Here is a 21,947-nt window from a genome sequence, read left to right as displayed (position 1 = left end):
CAAAATTACTATGTACACAAGACATACAATAAAGAAACCTTGAACCTTACTAGCTCAACTCAAAAGAGTGGGTGTAAAAAGGGCATTTGCATGCAGAGAATTCAGCTGAATAGGCAAAATATGTTTAAATGGTACATATGTCACCGTAGCAAGTGCTTAAGAGCCAGGTAATGGGAAGGGAAGTGGTGAGACTCACATGTAAACTGGGGTGGTAGGTGAGGAGACCATTATCACACAGCGTCACGTATTTCTTCTTCCACTCTTTGTTGAGCGATTTCCCACTTCTCTTCAGAAGCATTCCCTGTAAGAAACCACACAAGGAGCATTTACGGTGAGAATCCATGTTTTAAATCATCACTGAGTATTATATTCAAAGTTAACTGACAACCAATGCACATTAACTTATGCATTACAGTACATCCATGGACCTGAATTGGAATCACACGCCAACATACACCATGCATGTAGAGGAACTACCCTCATAGTTAAATATATTGATCATCAAAACAAACTAAAACCCAGGTACAGTATATTTAAAATACATAAATGACGTTGTTTTAATAATTCAGCATACACAGTAAAATCTGCAATTAATGTATTCATATGGCTCTGAGAGTGTACACATTTAACCAAAATGGACCCAACATGTGTACCCTCTCAGATAAATACATTACAGTGTTATGTGTGTTTGCAACTTGAACCCTTCACACTTGGCCAGTTCCCAGTGAAACAGCATCCATTCACAAAAAGAGAGGCAATCCAATTCAGACCTCCTCCCTGCATCCATACACATAACATAGGTGAACTCTGGAGGACCTCTCAATCCTGGGATTAGGGAGTGTGATCTCCCTTCTTCAAAGCTCACTCAACGCTCTCTTCTATCCCACTTTATCTTCAGGGGCATTTTTAAAGGCTTCAAATGGTTCCCTTATCTGCAGAGTTAAATCCACCGGTAAACAATGCGGTTCCTTGGCTGGAGGTGACCAAACGCTGAGTGCAGGGGCTGGGAAGTTTGCTAGGGGTTAAGGACTGAGGAGGGGCCCGCTTAATTAGGGGATTAGGGGAGGGGAGGGGTGTTTGTACTTTTTACAGCCTGTGTGTGTGTGTGTGTGTGTGTGTGTGTGTGTGTGTGTGTGTGTGTGTGTGTGTGTGTGTGTGTGTGTGTGTGTGTGTGAGAGAGAGAGAGAAAGAGAGGGCTAGGGAGGGGGCTCACTGAAATGTTTTTCTAGCCTGGCCCGTCCTGCAGGGGTATAATCCTGATTAACACATCAGGAACAGCTGACCTTCGGTGAACTGGGCACCAGGCTGTTTGCCGACAATCATCCTAATCCTCACCCTGCTTGATCTCTAAGGCGCCGACTGCTGACGCTGGGCCACACGCTGAAGCCCAAAGTGTAGCAGGGCTCCGCTATCCTGTCACTGTCCCCCACTTTAACCAATTAAGCCCGATGTTCTTCATCATTATGACAAATTAGTAAAAATAGACAATTTACAAGCTCAGAACACAAATCTTATTTCTGGTACAAACACCCCAGGACATTTAATTTTTTGTATTTCAGAATAAAATGTATTACTGTGGGAAAAGCCCAAAATCCATTGATAATATGTTGCCACAGACGGGCAGCAACATTTTCTAACTGCTTGATGCCAGAGCCTGCCAACTTAGGATTTGTATAAGTATTGAACAAATAACGTACAATTTGTTGAGCTTCAAAGCAGATGAGTGACTAAGTAATGAGGCATACGATTATAATAGAATTATATTGGTATTTAACAATTAATCTCAGGAAAAAACATGGTTAATTCTTTCTCAAATATTGAGCAGCGCGTATTGATTCTAAGGGGGGAAAGATTATAAACCCTTTTTGTTAAATTGAACACTGCCGACCACCACCCATAATGGGCACATTTTGGTCAATAAAACAACTGTAAACACATTTTAATGGCTTTGTAATCATACAAAGCAAATGATCCAGTTACAAGGCCTCTGGCGACTGGAATGCATGTTATACAAGCAAATATGCTGCTCGTCTTGTTGCCTACATTAAATCTATACATTCAATCAGCGCGGTGCTTCATAAATTCATCAATGCTTTGAGGATCAATATGTATTCTCAGACAATAAACGTAAAATCTCTTGGTCAGCACATTATTTAATTTAGAAGATGTTGGCCTGATAGAACTGCAATAAATCTCAAACGTGTCTCTTCAAGTAATTACCGGTATAAACTTATACAATAATTTGACCTCCTTTTTTCCGTAATCGTTTTATCATTTGCCCTGCTGATACGGGGGTGTTAGCGAGTCGAAAGGAACCGTGCACATTAAAATGCACAGCTAATTTATCCATTCGTAACTCGGAGTGTACAAATGTTGAGTGAAATGGACCTGTTAAAGGCCCATTTGATTCAATGAATCTCAGGGTGAACACAGAGGGTTTTACTGTGTGTGTGTCTGTGTGGTGCTGTTTCTGCATCTCTTGCTTGCTCTCGACTCTCACACCAACACACACGGAATGATCATCGTGTTCAGCCTGCGCGACATAAGGAGACAGGCCTGTGTCCAGACAATTGTCATATCTACACAAGAGGAGATTCTATTGTCCCGGCACCCAGAAAGAAGCTGCATCCTGCCAGCGCGGCTGAGTGATAGGCCAGCCTTTTGTGATGGTCCACAGAACTGGAGGGGGCGCAGAGAGAAAAGCCCAATTCCTCAGTACCGGGTGCATTGTTGCCCTCACTTACCATTTTCAAAGGCGGGAGGGGGCTGGAGCAGGGAGGGGTAATTTGCCCAATGCAATGAGGGGGGTGTGTGTGTGTGTGTGTGTGTGTGTGTGTGTGTGTGTGTGTGTGTGTGTGTGTGTGTGTGTGTGTGTGTGTGTGTGTGTGTGTGTTTGTTTCGGGGGGGTGGTGTGTGGGGGTAATTAAGCCCACATTGACACTTTGATCTCCTTGATTGTGCAGTTGACCGGCTTGGCCATCCGCCAGTCAACCCCCCCCCCCCCATGCCCTCCTGGCTCAAACCCCCCCCCCCCCCCCCCCCCCTCCCAAAAAAAAAGAAAACTCCTGGGAAAAGGGGAACGGCTGTTGGCCATATTATTGTCAGGAGGAGTTACCCAGAGAAACTAATAGGTCTGAATAGGAGAGCTTACTGTAAAGATGTTTACAGGGGCATTTCCTTTAGTTTGTGTTGCTTACTGACCTCCTGTTCACCTATCCCTTGTGCCCTAATCCTATTGAAACCTTTTCAAAGCTGACAGAGACACTGCAGGGAGAGTCACTGATCCTCATGATGGACAGCACAGTTTACTGAGACAGAATGGAAATTAAATAGCTGCTTAACAGCTGGCACACGGTTTATACGTTTGGTGTGGTTGTTTCTTGATGAGTGATTTAAGTGCATATAATAGAAAATAATATAATATAATATTTGAATTATGTTTACAAATATAGGTTTGCATGAATATGTTTGAAATCATATTTTATGCATAGCCGAAAATAAATGTAGCCTACTGTATATATACAATATAGAACAGACATACAGTATTAAACATTTAAAAATAAAAAATAAAAAGATAGCTGTTGAAAGCTGGGTTCAACCGGCAATTTATTTAACCCAAATCGTGGCAGTTTTCTCAAAATCAGGTAATGTGAAAGTTTGGCTCACTATGTATTAAAAAAATACATTCTTTGACCATTTCTATCATTTGCAGTTGAAGATGATAATCTAAGTTTAGTGACATACTGTATTTTGATTGCTCCAATCAATATCTATTCCTGATCCAATTCATGTTTCACATTTAGAAATAGTACTCAGGTTTCTTACTTACTATTCAGATTTTCCTGTTTGACATCATTTTAATTTAAGATTTATTTTTTACAACATTTTAATTTATTTTACAAGAACTGAGAAAATAAAATATAAGTATCCGTTTTAACATATACAACTGTATTATTCTGCAATAGTCAATTTTGCAGTTGGATATAAAAAAAAAAAAATAACACTGGAAACTTGACACAAAATAAAAGCACTGAGAATATAAATACATTACAAATTGGATATTCATGATAACAAACAGCTTACTGTACTTTCCAGTTATTTATGACCAATGTCTGACCTATGCTTACATTAATGAGCTTTTATGAAATTGTATAACAGCCAACAATATGTACATGCAATATTGGCAGCCTACATTTTCAATTATAATATTATAGTGTAAAATTATTGTTTTATTTGGGACGAGTGTGATCTATGCAAACTGTAAAATGCCAATCTTTCTGATGTTCTTCTCAAACTCTCTGCTTGGCTGCAAACCCAAAGACTTGACAATTACTTTGTGTTGTTTCATGTCGCCATCTAGTGGTGAGAACGTCTCAGTTTGCCCACAGACTAAATGTACTTGGATCAGGTCATAAATACTGAATGTCAATTATCAAGGATAGAACACAGTCATTTACCAACACATTAGATGTATTATACTTACATTAACGACATTAACGACTTGTGATTTTTCCAAGTCAACTCGACTGAGTAAAAAGTTGAGTTGAAATCGACTCTATCGTTTGATGACGTCATCACATCACACACAACCCCCCAATTATTTTGGAGGGTCCCCAGATGATTAACTTAATGTGAAACATTGTTTTCTCACTAAACTGTAAACAAACCAACATAAAGTTCAAGTGTATAGAGGGTATCTGCACATTTCTAAATTTAATCATTTAAGGACTTTTTAATCCAAATGGTCAAATATATAGAGGCAGAAATTGTGAAAATAGCCAATCTGATCTGCTATTCTCACAATAGATTTTTTTTTCCCTCAACTTCGACTTTCGACTTTCTCTGGTGGGAGTCGACTTGTGTAATGAAGTCGACTTGTCGACTTTTTCGTTAATGCCCTAATACTTACCCATCTAAATATGAGTGTTGTAGGGCAAAGTTTAGAAAAAGACACTCACCTGTTTGATCGGTATGGCCCTTCCACTGCCTATGTTGTCTGTTTTAGTGTCAACGCTCTTTGCTTGTTCACTGGCTTTTCGTGACTGCAAGAAAAAAAAGAGTCAGTCAGCAACTAAAGTGAAACATTGATGCTGATGCAGAGAGGGATGTGCAAGGTGGGTGTGGGTGCGTGTGTGTTCGTGCGTGTGTGTGTGTATGTGCGTGAGTGCGTGTGCAGTGTATATCAGTGTGAGAGTGGTGGTTCAGGGGGTGAGTGAGGCGTGCGTGTTTGTCCAAGTATATGCAGTAATGTGGGAGACTCGACATTGCAAAATAAAAAGTCTCAAAAGAAGCTCGAAATGAACAAACAAGCAGACCAGCGGAACAAAGAGCATTAACACTGACGTGCAAGTATAAAAAAAAAGACCAGACCAAGACCAGACTAGACACAGAAGACCATCTCAACACAGAGAAGACCAAAGACGACCACACATTGAGTCATGACTCAGCCCTGCAAACCACTGGCCGATCCTTCCCTTTGTTTCAGACCCAGAGGTCCATTAGCAGACCTGAGGACCACCTGCTTTAACGTTACCCAGCCACAGCTCTGACGTGCCTTTTGCTTAGATGCATTGACAAAAGAACAACAACTTTGTAGCACAGTTAATTTAAGTTACAGCAAATAACAGGTCAAAGGGAGAGAAGGGAAAATGGGTTATTTTCTGTTTTCTTTTCTTTACAGGAAACTTTGTTAGTGCTTTCTTCCACCTGTAACGCCTGTTGGAACATTATAAAATCAAATTCAAAGTCATGCCAACATCATATTCAGTGCAAACACGTAGTGTAAATGTTAGGGTTAGAAACAGCAAGTAAAAGTGACCCCAACCAAAAAAGGGGAGATGCAGAAATACATTTCACATTCCTCCAAGTCCTTCCTGTGGAGAGAATATTGACTGAATAAGGAAAAATTTACTGAATGTGGCAGCGAAATACATTATCTGAATGACATCCCCCAACACAGATAAACCATGAGGTACAAGGGACAAACAGGGGTGGTTATGGTCTCATTCACAACATGAGAATGCCCAGTCACCAATGGAGAGAGGTAGAGTCTGAGTTCAAGTAAACCAAACTCTGCTTCAGATTTTTTTTTCCAACATTTTATTATTATTTTTAAGTATAATTTTCTTTTTTTTTTAGCTTGTATACAGACACCATACAAAGCAAGTCACAGGTTCACTTCCAAATATTCAACAGATTGAGCCAAACATTGCAGTTCCCACAAAATATAGGATGGACAAGAAAGGCATTATTTCATATATTTCATATATGTATGTACTATATTTTGAATAAGTTACGATTGTAAATAAAATACAATACAAGATATACAGCAGTCTATAATTTTCAATCCGTTCATTATAGAAAAGCGATTATGCAATAGTTCATAATCTCTGTACCAAAACGAAATAAATAAATAAATAACAAATAAATAACGTAATAAATAAATGATGGAATATGGAAAAAATAAATAAATAAAAAGGAAAATAAATGAACTGTAACTACATTCAGAAAAGTCGGTGCAACCCAGTTTCATTTGTTTATATCTCTCTTTACAACGTCTTCAGTACCTCGCACGCCCTGCTCTGATTTTTATGAAGGCCTTCATAAAACTACCCAAATATACTCATTTCAAATACCCTTCAATCTAGCGCACACACACATACTGTATGTATGTATGTATGTATGTATGTATGTATACACACACACACACACACACGCACACACGCACGCACGCACGCACACACACACGCACACACGCACACACACACACACACACACACACACACAACCTTTTAAAACCCATTCCATACTTTATCCTAGAAAATAAATACAAATCAAATGAAATTTGACCAAAGGAATGAGGGACACCTACAAAAAACAATACTACAACAGAGTGTACTTGGCACCTCTTAGTCCTTGAGTCCTCATTTATGGCAAGGGGGGCAGTTGAGTGGGATGTAAGAGTTTAGTCTTTTGGGGGTGACTGGCTAACAGTTCCAAGAGTGACTTGACTGCACACAGATAGTTTTCATGAGCTTGTTTGAACGGGAAGCAGAGATGGACGGGCCGTTTCCAGACCAGAAGAGTCCCTACAGTCTGTCTCGTGTTCGCAGTTGTGTGTTTGACAGTCTGCTATGAGCCCAAGCAGGCAACTTCATAATTACGGTTGCTTTAAAAACGTCCTACGGTCTCCATAGTGCAAGTTCTTTGCATTACCCTGAATGCAGTAGAGAGCACTAAGGGTAAAGCAGCAACACGCTATAAGTCCTCAATAATCCGCTATAATAATCTCCTATCAGGATTGGCAAAGCAGGGGGACTCTTTATTTAACGATCACGCTCTTCTAATTGGGAAGGAGTTGGAAAGCCCTTTTTGTTGACGAAAGGTTGGAAACAGAAGCACAAATCTGCAAATATTGAGAAACATTTCAGATGGTTATTTCTTGTACTGTTAGGGTTTGTTTCATTTGTGGAGTACTGGTTAAAAAACAAAACAAAACAAAAAACCCTCAAGGGACAAACAAAGTGAAATGGCTTAGAAAGGGCTTAAAAACTAAAAAAAACTAATATGAAATTGAGTTGTAAAAATTGTGTCAAAATTGTAAAATGTCAGACAAGTATAAATGGATATAATGGATATGAATAAGTAAGAGGAAATGAAAAAGTAGCCAATTTGTTTGACTTTAAGAGTGTGCTTTTTGAGACAAAAGGGTGTCCTAAAGACTTCAAGGAACTTCAGACAGATGCCAAAACCCATCTTTATGGTTACTTGATTATGGAAGCACTAGGAAAGGATTATGTGTTTTGTGCTGCCATCTAGTGGCCAAACATTGTTATGACAAAATTTGTCTTCAGATGATCATGACTGAGGTGAGGGAGATGAAATGAGTGAAGATCAAGAGATAAACAATAATTGTATTTATTACTAAAGCTTTTAATCTTATTTATTTTTTAAATAAAATTCTGCAACTATTGCATCTTTAAAAAGGTGGCTTGGCCTATATCCATTGACTGTTGACAGCTAAAAAGTATTGATGTAATTTTCCATGTCTGACATGATCATTTTCAAAACGGTCCCGTAATCACTTTGGAGGGATTCGATTTTACAGATTATTCATGGTCTATCTTATTTTTCCATCATTTCAAGAGTCCCAGTGCCAGTACCATGAGGTCAGCAAAAAGAAGGTCGCAAATATTACTTTAAACGTTAAAATAAATATTTTCCTCCGTTTTTCTGTTCGTTCTAACAGTAGAATTTCATAACTAGTGTGCAATGATTAAAGTGAGTCAATACTGATATCAATCTATCAAATTCTATCTACTGATGACATTAAGGCATATTTCCCTATTTTGCAACCAGTCCTGGGACTTTCCGTTCAAGATAATCAAAATGTACAACTTATGAGGGTGACAACAATGACCTGCCGACTATTAAAGAGACCTGACTTTTGATTCAGAAATAAATAAATAAATAAACAGGGGAAAAAATACGCAAGGCGTACCAAGGGGATAGCCTTAAAAAGTTACTGGTATGGGGTGGGGGGTGGGGGGTGGGCTTGTCGTGTTTCTTTGTGAGGTGGCAAAACGTTGGCCTTTTTCGAGTCTTCCTCTCTCCTTTGCCCATGCCATGGTGAGCTCTTCCACCGTCACCGGCGGTAGAGGTGTGGGCGGACGCTGAATATCACCACCTCCACGCTCCGCTCCGCCCCACCCACTCAACCGCACATCCTTCACCCCCCCACCCAAGCCCACCCCCCTTCCCGCATCCACGACCATCTTCCGCCGCCGCCACCCGACCGACCGACCGCCCCCTCCTCCTCCTCCACCCACTGGCTTTGCTCCTTCAGAAGGTCATGAGCTGAAACTCCCTCTCGGCCTGCCAATCCGGCACCCACACCGGGTAGGTGGCGTGCTTGGGCATCTCCATGACGCAGACGGGCAGAGGCTTGTTATGTCTCTGGTGGACATGGTTAGTCACTACCTAGCAGGGGGGGGAAGGGAGAGAACATGGGGAGCTAGCACACAAACCTGGCACTGCTCGGAGGCCACATGAAGCACTGTGGCCCACACAGTAGTGGCTGGGGGGGGGGGGGTTAGGAGGGGTGGCAGGGAGGAGGGAGGGGGTGGGTGTCCAGAGCACTTGGTTTCTCAATGTGGGGTGCGGGGACCAGCAGCGGTCCAAACGGACCCACGTTATGGGTCACCTCTGGCTGGTACCCAAATCTACACTGTAAAATCCACAGTGTTACAGCTCATCCGCACTGCCCGCGATGCGACGCGAGCGATGAAATCTCATTAAAATATATTTGTTTCAATGAGACCGTCCTGACCTACCGTGAGCGACAACGTGTCGTGCCGTCGTCCACCCCTCCTATTTTCGCTCGCAGAGTCTCTATTTGAGCGAGGTTTCGCTTCGATGTCCATAGAGGTAAATGGCCATGTTCCGTCCCCCAAACACTTTTTATTATTATTCATTTCATTGGTTCAGGCTACGTCGCAACGCAATGGACGACACTCCATATGCGTACAGTATTTTGCGGGACATCGCGTCGCGGGCAGTGTGGGTGAGCTGTTAATTGAACTCTGAGAACGTACAAATGGAACCAAATGGACCCTTGCCGTTCTATCTGTACACTCTCAGAGTTTACAGAGCAGTAAGGGTCCATTTGGACCCCCCAGTTGGTCCCCGGACCTGACACTGAGAACCAGTGTGTTAGATAGAGAGACAGAGAGAGAGCAAGAGCAAGAGAAAGAGAGAGAGAGAGACAGCCATAGATAGAAGAGGGCAGGGAGGACAGGTGGAGGGGCAGAGAGATGTTAAAGAGTGGGAGCGGGGAGGAGTCGGGGAAAGGGTGGGTTAAAAAGCAGAGAAGGCCGCACAGTAAAACCCTCAGTGTTGGCTGCACCCCGGAGAGTGTCAAACAACACTGAGAATGTGCCTGCGTGGCGAGGGAGCAGAGGGAGGAGGGGGACAGAGGGCAGAGGCTGGGTAAAAGAAGGGCAGAGAGGCTACAGGTAAAAAAGACAAGGCTTTAGGATAAGCTGAGGAGAGTAGAATGGTTAGTGCACGCACGTATCCTACACAGGTTAAAAGCAAGGGAAGATAACACAGGACAAGGGGCAGAGAGCGGGTAGACAGAGGGGTTGGGATACAGTCTGTTATCTATCGGCTAGGGAAGGGTTGCAGTGTCTTACCAGTCAATATTTATCTATGGGCCGTCAGATGTACTGTAAATGGTGCAGGGGGCTGGGTGGGTGCAGGGTTATTATAGTCAAGTAAAAAACTAATGAAATAGCTCAAACTGTAATAAAAATAAATGTTTTAGTGAACTGAAATAAAACATTAAATTGAGGTAACTAACTGAAACTGTATTGCGTGCCTACAAAATGAACTGAAATTAACTAGTGCCACAGGGAACATGTCTGTAGTGCTAAAATAGAGTCCCTTGTAGAGCAGCTATTTTTGTAAGCTTTTAGAATCTCGTCCCTGACAACGCCATATTAAAATAAAAACCTAAAAACTAAACAGAAACTTAGCCTTTTGACAAAATAAACAAGCAAACAAGCAAACCAGTTTTAAAAACGAATTAAAATGTACTGAAACTGAAAACACCTAAATAATAATAATAATTTAAAAAAAATATCAACTATAATAACCTTGACTGGGTAGAGTTGGAGTCAATAAGGAAGTTAGTGGCGGGGAGGGCAAGAGTACACAGTAAAATCCTCAGGGCTTATTTAACCATCATGCAACCAGAAGCACCCTGAAGGGGGGTTCCGTTTGGCTGTATGTACACACTCACTGTGTTACAAATGAACAAATAAACAAGAGATGATTTTACTGTGTCTGTAGCTGGGGTTGTGTAATGGTTGGTAGTGCCGACATGCGTTATTAGTGGGGTTAAAAACAGGTCAAGGGACTGGGGTCTGACTTCTGGTTGAATGTGGCCGGATTGGAGGAATAGCATTGGTGGGGGTCCTGCCTCCCACCCCAAAAAAAGGGAAGTCACTGCAAAGAGAGGATCTAGTAAAAATAAGAGGACGAGTGGGGAGGGAGGCCAAATATTTAGACAGAGCAGATAAAGAGTCCAGTTGGTTATGAGAGAGATGAGTAACTATGGAGGATTTGCTTCACATTGGAAGATAAAAGGACGTATAAAAAGAAAAAAGCGTACTTTCTTTTCCACAGTGAATAGATTTGATATTTTCTTTTAGAGAAAGGGATGATGTCGTTTGTCTGTTTTTCTTTAGGGCGTTTGAATAATTATTTTCTTGCTCATCTGCCCATTGTGTAGCAGGTGTTAAGTGAAGCTCTGCCTCTTTTGTATGTGCGTCAGAGAGAGACGGGGAGGGGTCGCTTTGGTGGGTTTCGAGCTACCTGTCTCCCTCTTGTGGCCAGAGTCTGCAATGCAGCGCACCTCCTAGTAGTGTGAGTGGGTGTTGCTCTGCATCAGCTGCCGCATACTTACTGTGAAAATGTTGGAGCGGCGCTTTGACTGTTTGCGGATGGGCGTGGGTGTGTTGGAGGCAGCAATGGTCTCAATGCGCATCTCCCTCTGACTTATGCTGGGGGTGGAGGGAACAGAGGAGGAGTAATCACTGAATGCACCTCCGCCGTTCGCCGCCTGGGGAGGGAGAGAGAGATGAAGAGGAACCAGCAGCACGAGAGAGAGAGATAGAGAGAGAGAGAGAGAGAGAGAGAGAGAGAGAGAGAGGACAAGAACAAAGGTAAAAAGAGCAGGTCAATTTGGGATAGGTTTTATGATGTAGAAATATAAATTCTGAACTAACCACCATTTTGCATTCCAGCAACGGCACTGTGACAAGCTAAATGCAAAAATAATGGTCAATTATATTAGACCTTTACAAGCAACCACAACAAACCAAATGTCTGCTTTTATTTGATCTACAAGCTCACTGCGAGCTTGTAGATCTGCTATTTTTGAAAAGTCGTGAAAATGTGTGCAAATCTTTGAATATATTTATTTTTAAGCGAACATTTGTAACTCAAATTTTGCTTCTGGGGGGCCCCTAAAACTAAATATCTTTAGATAGGAAACAGGTTTTTCATAGCAGATCCACAAGCTTGCAGTGCGGCACTCGGTGCCACGCTGCGAGCTTGTATATCTGCTATTTTTCAATAGTTAAAGCACAAAATAACGCGTAATAATGCGTTCCCAGTCTAAATGGGTTAAAACCCCTCCACCTATGAAGAACATTCATGGGGGGCCCGCTGTGAATCCTTGTACCCAGGTCCCAGAATTTGGTGCGGCACCCCTGGGTGTATTATTGTTACATTCATCACATTCATTACCTGGTTAATATGGACAGAAGGAATGGTGGCGGAAGGGACTGACGAGTGGCTGGGAGAGTTAGGCAGAGACTTGCACGGGCCAATAGAGAGCTGCTGCTTTTTCCTCAGGGCCACAACCTTCTGGGCAACTGTGGGGGAGGGGGAGAAGGAGAGAGATGTATCTATTCATCACTGAACATCAAAACAGAGGAAGACAGATTAACTCACGTCCTTGGCAAAGGTAGGCCAATGTAATCAAGTGATCATATATCTCCATTCACACTTATTGAGTCGTTATGACCCCTGCCATCTATGTATTTAATATTTCATAATGCAAAAGCATATCAAGCCTCAATATAAGCATTAACCCTAAGAATAAACAGTTTGTAAATGTAAGCCCTGCCTCATCATATAAGACTGTTGCACAAAACTAGTGAAAATAGCACACAACGCCTCGCGGTGCGAGACGTTGTGTGCTTGTAGATCGTCTATTTTAAATGGTTTTAAAAATAATAACAAAAAAGGAGTGTTTTGGACATACATGGTTTCCACCCCGACAACGACGATATTGTATGTATGGTGGCTCACACAGATGTCTCAGGAAAAGAGGGTACCTGCATTTCCAAGGAAAATAATCACACTACACTATCATACAGCTGGCAAAATGTGCCTGTCATCCGTTGAGACCTACAGGGTGATGTTAGGCAAATGAGACTGCCACTCTCTGAGGCGACCTACTGCGGCGGATGCATCCTTTCATTTATTTCACAGCACACACACACACACACACGGCGAGTGAGCGACTGGCGGTACGATGAGCAGTGAGGTGGTTGGAGTGTTAGGGCCTGCGTGATGTGCATCAGGAGTGGAGGTTTGGAGAGATGATTTCAAGTTGCACCGACAGCTAGGAGCATATCACACTGCTACCTGCTGCAGCACGGCAAATGGATAGAGAGAGAGAGAGAGAGAGAGAGATTAAGAAGAGGGAGAGAGAGGAAAGAGGGGAGGGAGAAGAGAGAGAAGATGGAGAGGGAGTGAAGAGAGAAAGAGAAGGGGGAAAAGAGAGAAACGACAGAGATGGAGAGAAAGCGTATTCTCCAGACGGCAAGCGCTTCTTCATGTCTTTTAATTATTTCAAACGTGGCTTCAGGAAGCAATTAAGGCGAGACGGCAGAGACAACGCTCCTGTGTGTCAACAAGTCAGTGGGAAGCAGAACCGAGGCTGTGATGTATTCACAAGGCCTTGTAAAGCAGAGACACCTTGTGGGAAACACTTAATACGGATGAAAAACGGTTCTGTTTTCAAGTGATACTGGAGGTTCCATCACCCCAGTTGTACGCTCAGGAGAAAACCAATGTTCAAGGTATTAACCTCTTAAGCCGTGATTTATACTTCAGAAAAACTGTGAAAATGTTTGAAGATTACAAATAATTTCTTTTACATTTTCAGTTTTCACCTACACTACAGTGTGACATGCCCAAAACAGGGATGCCTGCCAGGGCTAGAGTGGTTAATGAGAATTTAAGCCCCAACAACACTTGCAAACAATACTCAGCCACTCCTTGTGTGAAATGTATTCTGTCTGAATAATTCTTGCCACAAATGTCTGTTCATTCGATATTTAACACTAGGCATTTTCAATCCTTTCTATCCTCCAGAATTCATTGTGTTTTTCAGACATTGCCCCTCCAAGGTTTTGGACTGTGCAGCCAGCTTTTAAGATTCAGTTATTAAAATAATACATGGGACGATTCAACTCAATTCTTTTGTTATATTTGAAAATACATTGAGACTAAACAGATTTTAGTGCTAAAATATGAGCACAACACTGGTAATAGAATGATGAGGATGTTGGGAACTACATGGGAATGGCGTGGCTCCATTGCGGATCTCAGACTTCATGTGGCCAATCAGTAGTCTATGATTTATCTATCAAGTATGACTCCAAAGCCCAATCTGAGCCCCACTGACTTTTGTACAATATAGGCCTACTTATTTGATGAACTCAATGTACCCATGGTCAGCACAACGCGGATAACATTTTGCCACGCACCGGCACTTTCATTACCTTCCTTCACTGTGACCACAGGTCTAGTACTTTCTGTTCCATACAAGGGTTTACTACATTTGTTCTGCACACACAGACAGACTGACCCCTCTTATATAGAGGGCTAAACTCCTGCAGACAGCCACACCGTAAATGAACATAATACAAAAAGATATGGCGAGTTGAAAGGTATTAAGCACATGGTGGACATTTTGATGATCGGGGTAAAAAGAGTGGCAGAGACACTGCAGATTTTGCCTTAATAATGCTGATCATAAGAATGCGTTTGCAGACCTTTCAGCAAAATGGCCATTTCCAGTTCCTGCCTAGAAAATCTGCTTTATCACACCCTGCATAAGCATATGCCTACTAAGGTTAATGCCCAGATGCAATTTCAGATCGATTGGTCAACCCACTGCAGAGAAAAATTATGAGGAAAATGGAACGAAGATAGAAGGACAGCATTTTCTCAATATTCTTATAGTGGAATGTTGGCACAGGCACACCCTAGCACAATGCTCAACCGTTTAACAGATGAAACTGCCTACCATTGTGGTTTTAACTTTAATGCAGGCTGATCGAATATAAAAAGGACAGCAGCTACTGTCAACATTGTTTATCTCCATGTTAAAATGTCCTTCACTGCCTCGTGTCATTATGTCATCATGTGCCAGTAGGGGTGAAACCCAGTAGTCTGGGTACCTCACTCTGTGGAGAACTCACCTTTGGACCACAGGGTCTTGCCCTGGGTTCAATCCTGGGCACCGCCAACTCAGCAAATCAGTAGTATGGCTTTGGTAACTACGTTGTGTGGCAAGTACTGGGAGCTTATGGTAGGTGTTAGGGCATTCACCAAATATTCGAATATTCGAATATCAAAGTCACTATTCAACGTTGTTCACCGAAGTCGAATATTCGCTTATTTTAATTTGTTTATAGCTTTCTCTTTAAAGAATATATAGTTTATAAAGCGTGACTAGAGGCCGTGACCCCCAAAATAAACATATTTGAACTGGGGACCCCCACCCTGACAAGCACTTGGAATTGTAGGTATTACATTTAATGTGACTCGGTTCCGCAGATAAATATATTGAAAATAGCAGATCGACATGCTCACAGCGCCTCGCAACGCTTATTTTCACAATGTTCGCCTCTTGCTTACTTAATATTTGAAAGTTTGGCCAGTCCTGTCGAATATTCGACTATTCGAATACTTTGAGGTTGAATAATTCGAATACTAAAAATCACTATTCGTGAATGCCCTAGTTGGCGTTGCACTCCACCTCAGCAATCCATCTCCGAAAGGTCTAGCGCAGTGGTTCCCAAACCTTTTAGCCCGTTACCCAAAATAGAAATTAGAGATTTGCCCGGGACCCAAACTAGTGCAAACAGCAGATCTACAAGCACACAGTTTGTAGTTTGGCTATTTTCACTACTTTTTAAACATCTGTTTTCTAATTCATAGAATTTCTTCTTGACTTTTTCTTTTATTTATTCATGAAATTACTTGGGAAAAATAAAAGATTGGGAGTGTTTTTTTATGTTAACTTTTGAAATAATAATAATAATAATTAAAAACTATATGTTCATGGGTCAAGGGACCCATAAAAATGTTTCCGCAACACCACAAATGGGTCCCGACCCAGTGTTTGGGAACCCGTGGTCTAGCTCTAGCACATTGAAAAGGGGACACCTTCATTACTACTACATCAACGCTATTCAACCCTAGTGTTTCCACTAGGAAACAAATTTTGTCTTTTTTTATACAATACTTTTTTGCCATTTTGTTTGTTCCAAAAGAAGAAACTTCATAATTTCATCATTAATCCTTTCATGACAAACGTATTGTTCAATGAGGTTTGGCCTTATAGATGGAAATGTGGCAGTTTTCTGCGTTTCCCCTTAACCTTTAGACTAGTCATGTAGTGTGTTACAAAATCAATATCCAAAATAGGACCCTCATTTTTAGCTTGCGGACCTTGGACTTTTGTATTTTGCTGAGTGGCCCCTGAGCCATCTTAAGTTGAATAGACCTGACCTACATTAACCACTTAAACCTTATACTATGTTATACGTCAATAGTGAAAATAGTGATGTGTTGTGAGCATGTAGATCTGTTATTTCCACAGAATGTTCACCTTTGCTGAATGCTCATCCTTTTTTTTCCCAAAAGTTAAAAGTTAATTCCAAAATGTTCGTCCATTTTCGCTGAATGTTTGGCTATATGACATCTCTGTGTAATAGGGATACTAGGATTCCCTGTGGGAATCTGTGACATTCAAAACTTGAACTTTGTGAAAGCTAGTGTCTGCTTTGTTTCCTCTCACCATCCTGGAAGACTCGCTCAACGTTCAGGCCATAGGTGGAGCAGGTTTCATAATATGTGGAGCGCTTCAGGTCATTCGACAACTTTCTGGCCCGTGAGTCATCAATCACTCTGGGGTTGGCGGCACTGATGGCATCTAAGGCGAGGGAGTGTCAGACAACAGTAACAATGTGTTAAACTGTGACCTAAATGTCATAATTATGATTACATAATGACAAGAGTTGTTTTCCTATGTAAAGCACGCAGCTCTGATATGCACAATGACTTAAATGAGACACAACACCTTGCGTTCCAACCAGGACCATTGGCACCTCAGCTGTGTTCCTGTAGCTGGAGAGGCGTAAGAAGTAATTGTAGACGGTCTGGAAGCTGATCTCATCCTCCAGGCTAAAGACAAAAACCACCGCATCCACCCAGGCAGCAAACTGAGGACAGAACATAGGGGGTTGTTGAAGCATTACATGAAAACAAATACATTCACACAACAACAAAACAACAACTACTTCCATAGGTGGTTTACACTGCACTAGGAACGTAACGTTGCTAGCCTCCTGTCATTACTGAATATTGGAGAATTAATAATGTGTGATTACACAGTCCAATTAACACTGGCAAGGCTGAATGCTTGATATGTGAAACCTTTGAATTATGGCGTAGTTGTGAAAAAAGTATGGATATCAGGATATCAATCCAGACAGCCAAAGCTTCTATGTAATGCCTGTGCTATAATTCTGTTATGCTTGCCCAATTTAGTATTATTCATTAATGAGCTTACTAAGTCATTGACTTAAGGGATGAACAAATACGTCATCCTTAATGAATAAAGTTCACCGTTAGAATTGCTCTCTGGCTGCCAACCCCAGTGGAGTCCTTAACATGCCAAACCATTTATTTCAAAGAAATGTTAGTCAGACATACCGACAGAAGGGGGCAGTGTTGCAACAGCCATAGAATAAACATCTCCCGGAGACTAATGTAAATTGCTAGTATCAGTGGATTATAAAATACTATGATACTGCTAACATTGAATCCCTATATCTTTTCTGCCGCCTACATACATGTGTAACGGAACAGAGACAGAGAGGTGTTTCCCTTGAGTGCAAACATTGATCCTAATCACCATCGATTGAGATAAACGTGGTTAAGCAGAGCCCCAGAGCAGAGGTAACGGTGACAATTAGGTGATAACTGCTCCAGCCCATATCACACTCCCCTTCATTCAGCATTCGCACACAGCCCCAGCTTCCACAGGGGAATGAATGACATGTAGAGCCTCCAAGTCACAGCTTAGCTCTGCCTCCTGTGAGTGGGATTGTAATGAAGGCCTTTAATTATATGCTTCTAATTATGCAGGCAGCTGACAACCCAGCTCCAGCTATTTCTCTTCCTTGGTCTCACCATCAAGCATAATGCAGGCAGAACTTGTGTTTCCGGGGCAGATATCAATGCCTATCAACAGAAAGGCCGATTCAGCCCAAGGAATACACTATACCTGGGCCATATGGATTTAGTTACAGTACCTACTACTTAGTGCAGACAACTATGAGTTTGCAGTGTGAATACTTTACATTCTGATGTGTGCAAAGTCACCTTGCTCATCATATTCGTCTCAGAAAGCAAGACTGATTTCCCTGAGAGTAACAGGTATTACTTTGTAACAGGTAACAAAGTAAGTGTCATCATAAATCTAAGGACTTTACGAAACTAAACAGCCCTGGTGTGTGAAGAAATGAATAACCTGCAACTCTGAGCTTCATGTAAAAAAAACCCGAGCAGTGCTGTGTGTGTGAAAGCAGTAAGCAACCAGTACACTCTGGCAAATGTGGTGGTTACGGTAGGCTGAAGCTTCCGTATGCTCTGGGATATTTACCCTCTGTGGAAAAGCTTGAACTAATACGGACAACAGCAACAGCATGTTCTACTAATCAGGAGAGGAGGACTTGGCAAAGCATACCTTTGTGAAATGTGGAGCACAAGAGATATTGAGGGCCACTGTTTCATCCATACTAATAGGAGGATTAGGTGCATTGCCATGGGTTTGCCCACAAAAAACAAAATTAAGAAAAGAAAAAAAAACATTGCTTTTGGCAGTGTCCCCGTCAGTGCTTTGGCCAGAACACCCCCCCCCCCCCCCCCCAAATAAAAGAGGGGGAAAAAAGAAAAAAAAAGAAAAGAAACCCTGCTACCTATAATAAACAGGACTTTACAGACTAGTATCATCAGTAAGTGCTGTAGCAAACATCTGGTTTCGGAATCTGTGCACACACCTGCAACTCTGGAGGCCCTCCTTCATCTCTGATCAGAAGAAGGTAGCTCTGTCCGTCCACTACGATTTCCTTCTTGAATCTTCCACCTGAGAAACACAACATTTTGAAGAGTTTTTGATTAAATATTCTGTCTCATTATCTATTACATACATTTTAAGAAAGGCTGCAACTGACAGTAACATTGACAGTTATCCGTTTTGTGTGAAGCCAAATACAAATAAAAATGTAAAAAGGAAATAACAATGACAAATTGGGGTTGTGCCAGTTCAATACATCACAATTCGTATCAAATATCAGCCTTAGCTGAGTCATAAAATCTATGTGTAAACAGTAAACACGCTTCTCGGTTTAGACCCGTTCACAGTGTCTGTGTGAGACTCACATTGCAAGTGAGTATCTGGTCTATTTGGAGCCAATTATGTGGTCAGGAAATTGCTATTTAGCGTGTCTAATGCACAGCTGCTGAGGGAACCTGTTCACTACACCGCCACAAACCCCGACCTCGCTATGCCATCACTGTCTGGATGGACGTTCATCCGTCTCCATCACAATGCTCTACAGGCCAATTTAGAACATTTGGCTACATTAGGTTTGGCTTAGGTTTGGCAGTAGAAATAGAGGGAGTCCTCTACATTCTGCAATAGAGCGATAAGACAAATAATTGTCATCCCACAGATTAAGACCAGGGTTCCCACACATTTTACCAATTAATTTCCAAAACTTTTCCAAAACTTTTCCAGAATATTTAACCCAATTTCCAGGACTATATAACAATAATTCAGCTCAATAACAGGTTGCTTACTCCTATGCGCAATGCCCAAAGACAGGTAGTATGCCAGTGGTTCTCAACCTTTTCAGGCCGTGACCCCCGAAATAATCATGTTTTAACTGGGGACCCCCCCACCCTGACGAGCACTAAGAATTTTGTATAACACGTTTCTATTGTGAAAATAGCCGATCTACATGCTCACAACGCCTCGCGTTGCGAGGTGTTGTGAGCATGTAGATCGGCTATTTTCACAATTTCTGCCTCTATATATTTGACAATTTGGCCCATGTTTAATTTGTCATTTCAGAGGTATTAACAAAATCAATAACCAAAGAAAATGCATAGATATTTTTTCCAGGACCTTCCAGGCACCCTTGATAAATTCCCAAACTTTTCCAGTACTGGAAATATATTTTTCTAATTTCAAAATATTTCCAGGAATTTCATGACCGTGGGAACCCTGTAAGACAGAGAGAGGGATGGAAAGGGTGTCAAAGAACTGCAGAAGAAAGTTAGTTAGCTAGTAGGCAGAAGTAGATGTAGTTCATGACCACAGGACTGTGGGAACTGTTAGCCACTCATTTCATTTTCATCTCTTATTCAGCCCCAGGTTTGGTTTCTCTTTTCTTCCATCCTATTCTAATACACATACAGATATCCTTGCCGCTAGCAGAATTGGCTGCAGATAAAGTGGTGGTGGCCAATGGGAATATCTCACAGTAAATTGGATTTTGCATATCATTTGAAATGGTTTTTAGATCCTGAGGAGATTAAAAATATTTAAATGAGAGAGTTGTGAGACACGAGACCTCCGCGGGAATGAAAACATTGCCTTATGAATACAAAAATATGCTCAAGGCAATCTTCACCAAGAACTGAATAATGTACAAATTCAAAAGATGGAGGAATGAGCTTATAATAGGTTATATCACACAAAGGACGCAGAGATCCATTCAGTACAAGTGAAATCTTTATCAGATAATGAAGGTGTTTCATGATCAGTCTTACTATCCGCCACAGCATTACGTCATTGACTGGTGGGAATTTTGACAGTTCAAGAGTGATTTCTAGTCCTTTTTTTACAGTCTGTCTCATGGAAGAGTTGTGAGGTTCATACAGTGATTCGTCTCCATAATCTTTAACAGGAAGACCAATGTTCCCTGTGTCAGCAGTCTATACAGATCCACTTTAGCCACCTTGTTAAGTCCACTTTAGCCCACTTGGCAAACGGAGGATTCTCCCACATTTTTTCACCAGCTCTCAAGTCCAGTTGGAGAGGGGGAGAGAGACAGACAGACCGACAGAGATCGAGAGACTCACAAATCTCTTGCCAGCTTTCCTTCTATGGAACTAGAATTTGGAGATTCTGCTGTCTCTGTGTGGGAATCCTTTTTAGAAAGGCCAGTGATACCACACAACCCCAGACTGATGTTCAGAGTGGCATATGAGTCTGAAAACTATATAATTGTTGTAAAGGAACGTATAAGCATGCAAGCAAGGCTTGTGGTTGTTAAGATTCCGAAAACAATCTGACTCCGTGTTGCGGTGTAAACATGGATGGAAATTGAAGTAAACGTTTCAATTACATAATCACTGAAATGTTATTGCCTCAGCCCTGGACCGAGCCAAGACGATACATATCCCCAGGAGAAAGCCTAGTCTACTGGGATTATCTCAAAGTGCAACAGAAGGCAATATAGCCGTAAAACATTAAGCACCACTTGTTTCACATCACAGTTCTCAGTTTGCTGTGCCCAATAAACGGACTGCTCAGAGAAAACAGCAGATACCAACATTTCAATTTGTTGTTCAGCTTCTACGCAGAAAGGAGGCTAACAACCTTGTAGAGAGGAGGTAACTTGGTAAGCATGGTTAACAGGCAGTGAGTACACTGTGCTTACGTGGAGGCTCAGACCTTGACACAGAGCCACAATCCAACAGAGCTCCATCCGGTGTTGCCATGGCAACACACCCCAGTACCTTTTTGCAGATATCACAGCAAAAGCCCAGGAACAAAACATTGTAGCGAAAACAGCCAGCGCTGCGCCGTCCTCTGCAAGGCAGGGCTTCTGCAACGTGGATGCTTTCCAATCCATAGTAATGTGCATGTCAGTCAACATGAGAAACAAAGGCCCTTTGCGAATGCTAATCATACGCGAGGTATGTTGTATCACAGCAACTTGCGTCGGTTGGAGTACATGCGGAAATCTGAACATGTTTTCTTAATTACACAAACATCCTTCAGT

At 41.8% G+C, this 21,947-nt stretch overlaps 1 protein-coding gene across 1 annotated transcript in view; it reads right to left on the bottom strand.

The window, feature by feature from the left end:
• agap3 (ArfGAP with GTPase domain, ankyrin repeat and PH domain 3) overlaps positions 1–21,947 on the bottom strand; it is a gene marked incomplete at both ends in the record, with an annotated part of 169,118 nt that overhangs the window by 65,400 nt on the left and 81,771 nt on the right. Inside the window, 7 exons of the mRNA XM_080726204.1 lie at positions 197–301; positions 4,959–5,042; positions 11,468–11,623; positions 12,313–12,440; positions 16,667–16,801; positions 16,949–17,090; positions 18,933–19,018. Of these exons, the coding sequence (XP_080582330.1) occupies positions 197–301; positions 4,959–5,042; positions 11,468–11,623; positions 12,313–12,440; positions 16,667–16,801; positions 16,949–17,090; positions 18,933–19,018 (836 nt within the window). The remainder of the gene's footprint in view (positions 1–196; positions 302–4,958; positions 5,043–11,467; positions 11,624–12,312; positions 12,441–16,666; positions 16,802–16,948; positions 17,091–18,932; positions 19,019–21,947) is intronic.

This window comes from Nannobrachium achirus (assembly GCF_963921795.1).
Source record: "Nannobrachium achirus genome assembly, chromosome: 5".
Lineage (NCBI taxonomy): Eukaryota > Metazoa > Chordata > Actinopteri > Myctophiformes > Myctophidae > Nannobrachium > Nannobrachium achirus.
This window is presented reverse-complemented; position numbering and strand designations above follow the sequence as displayed.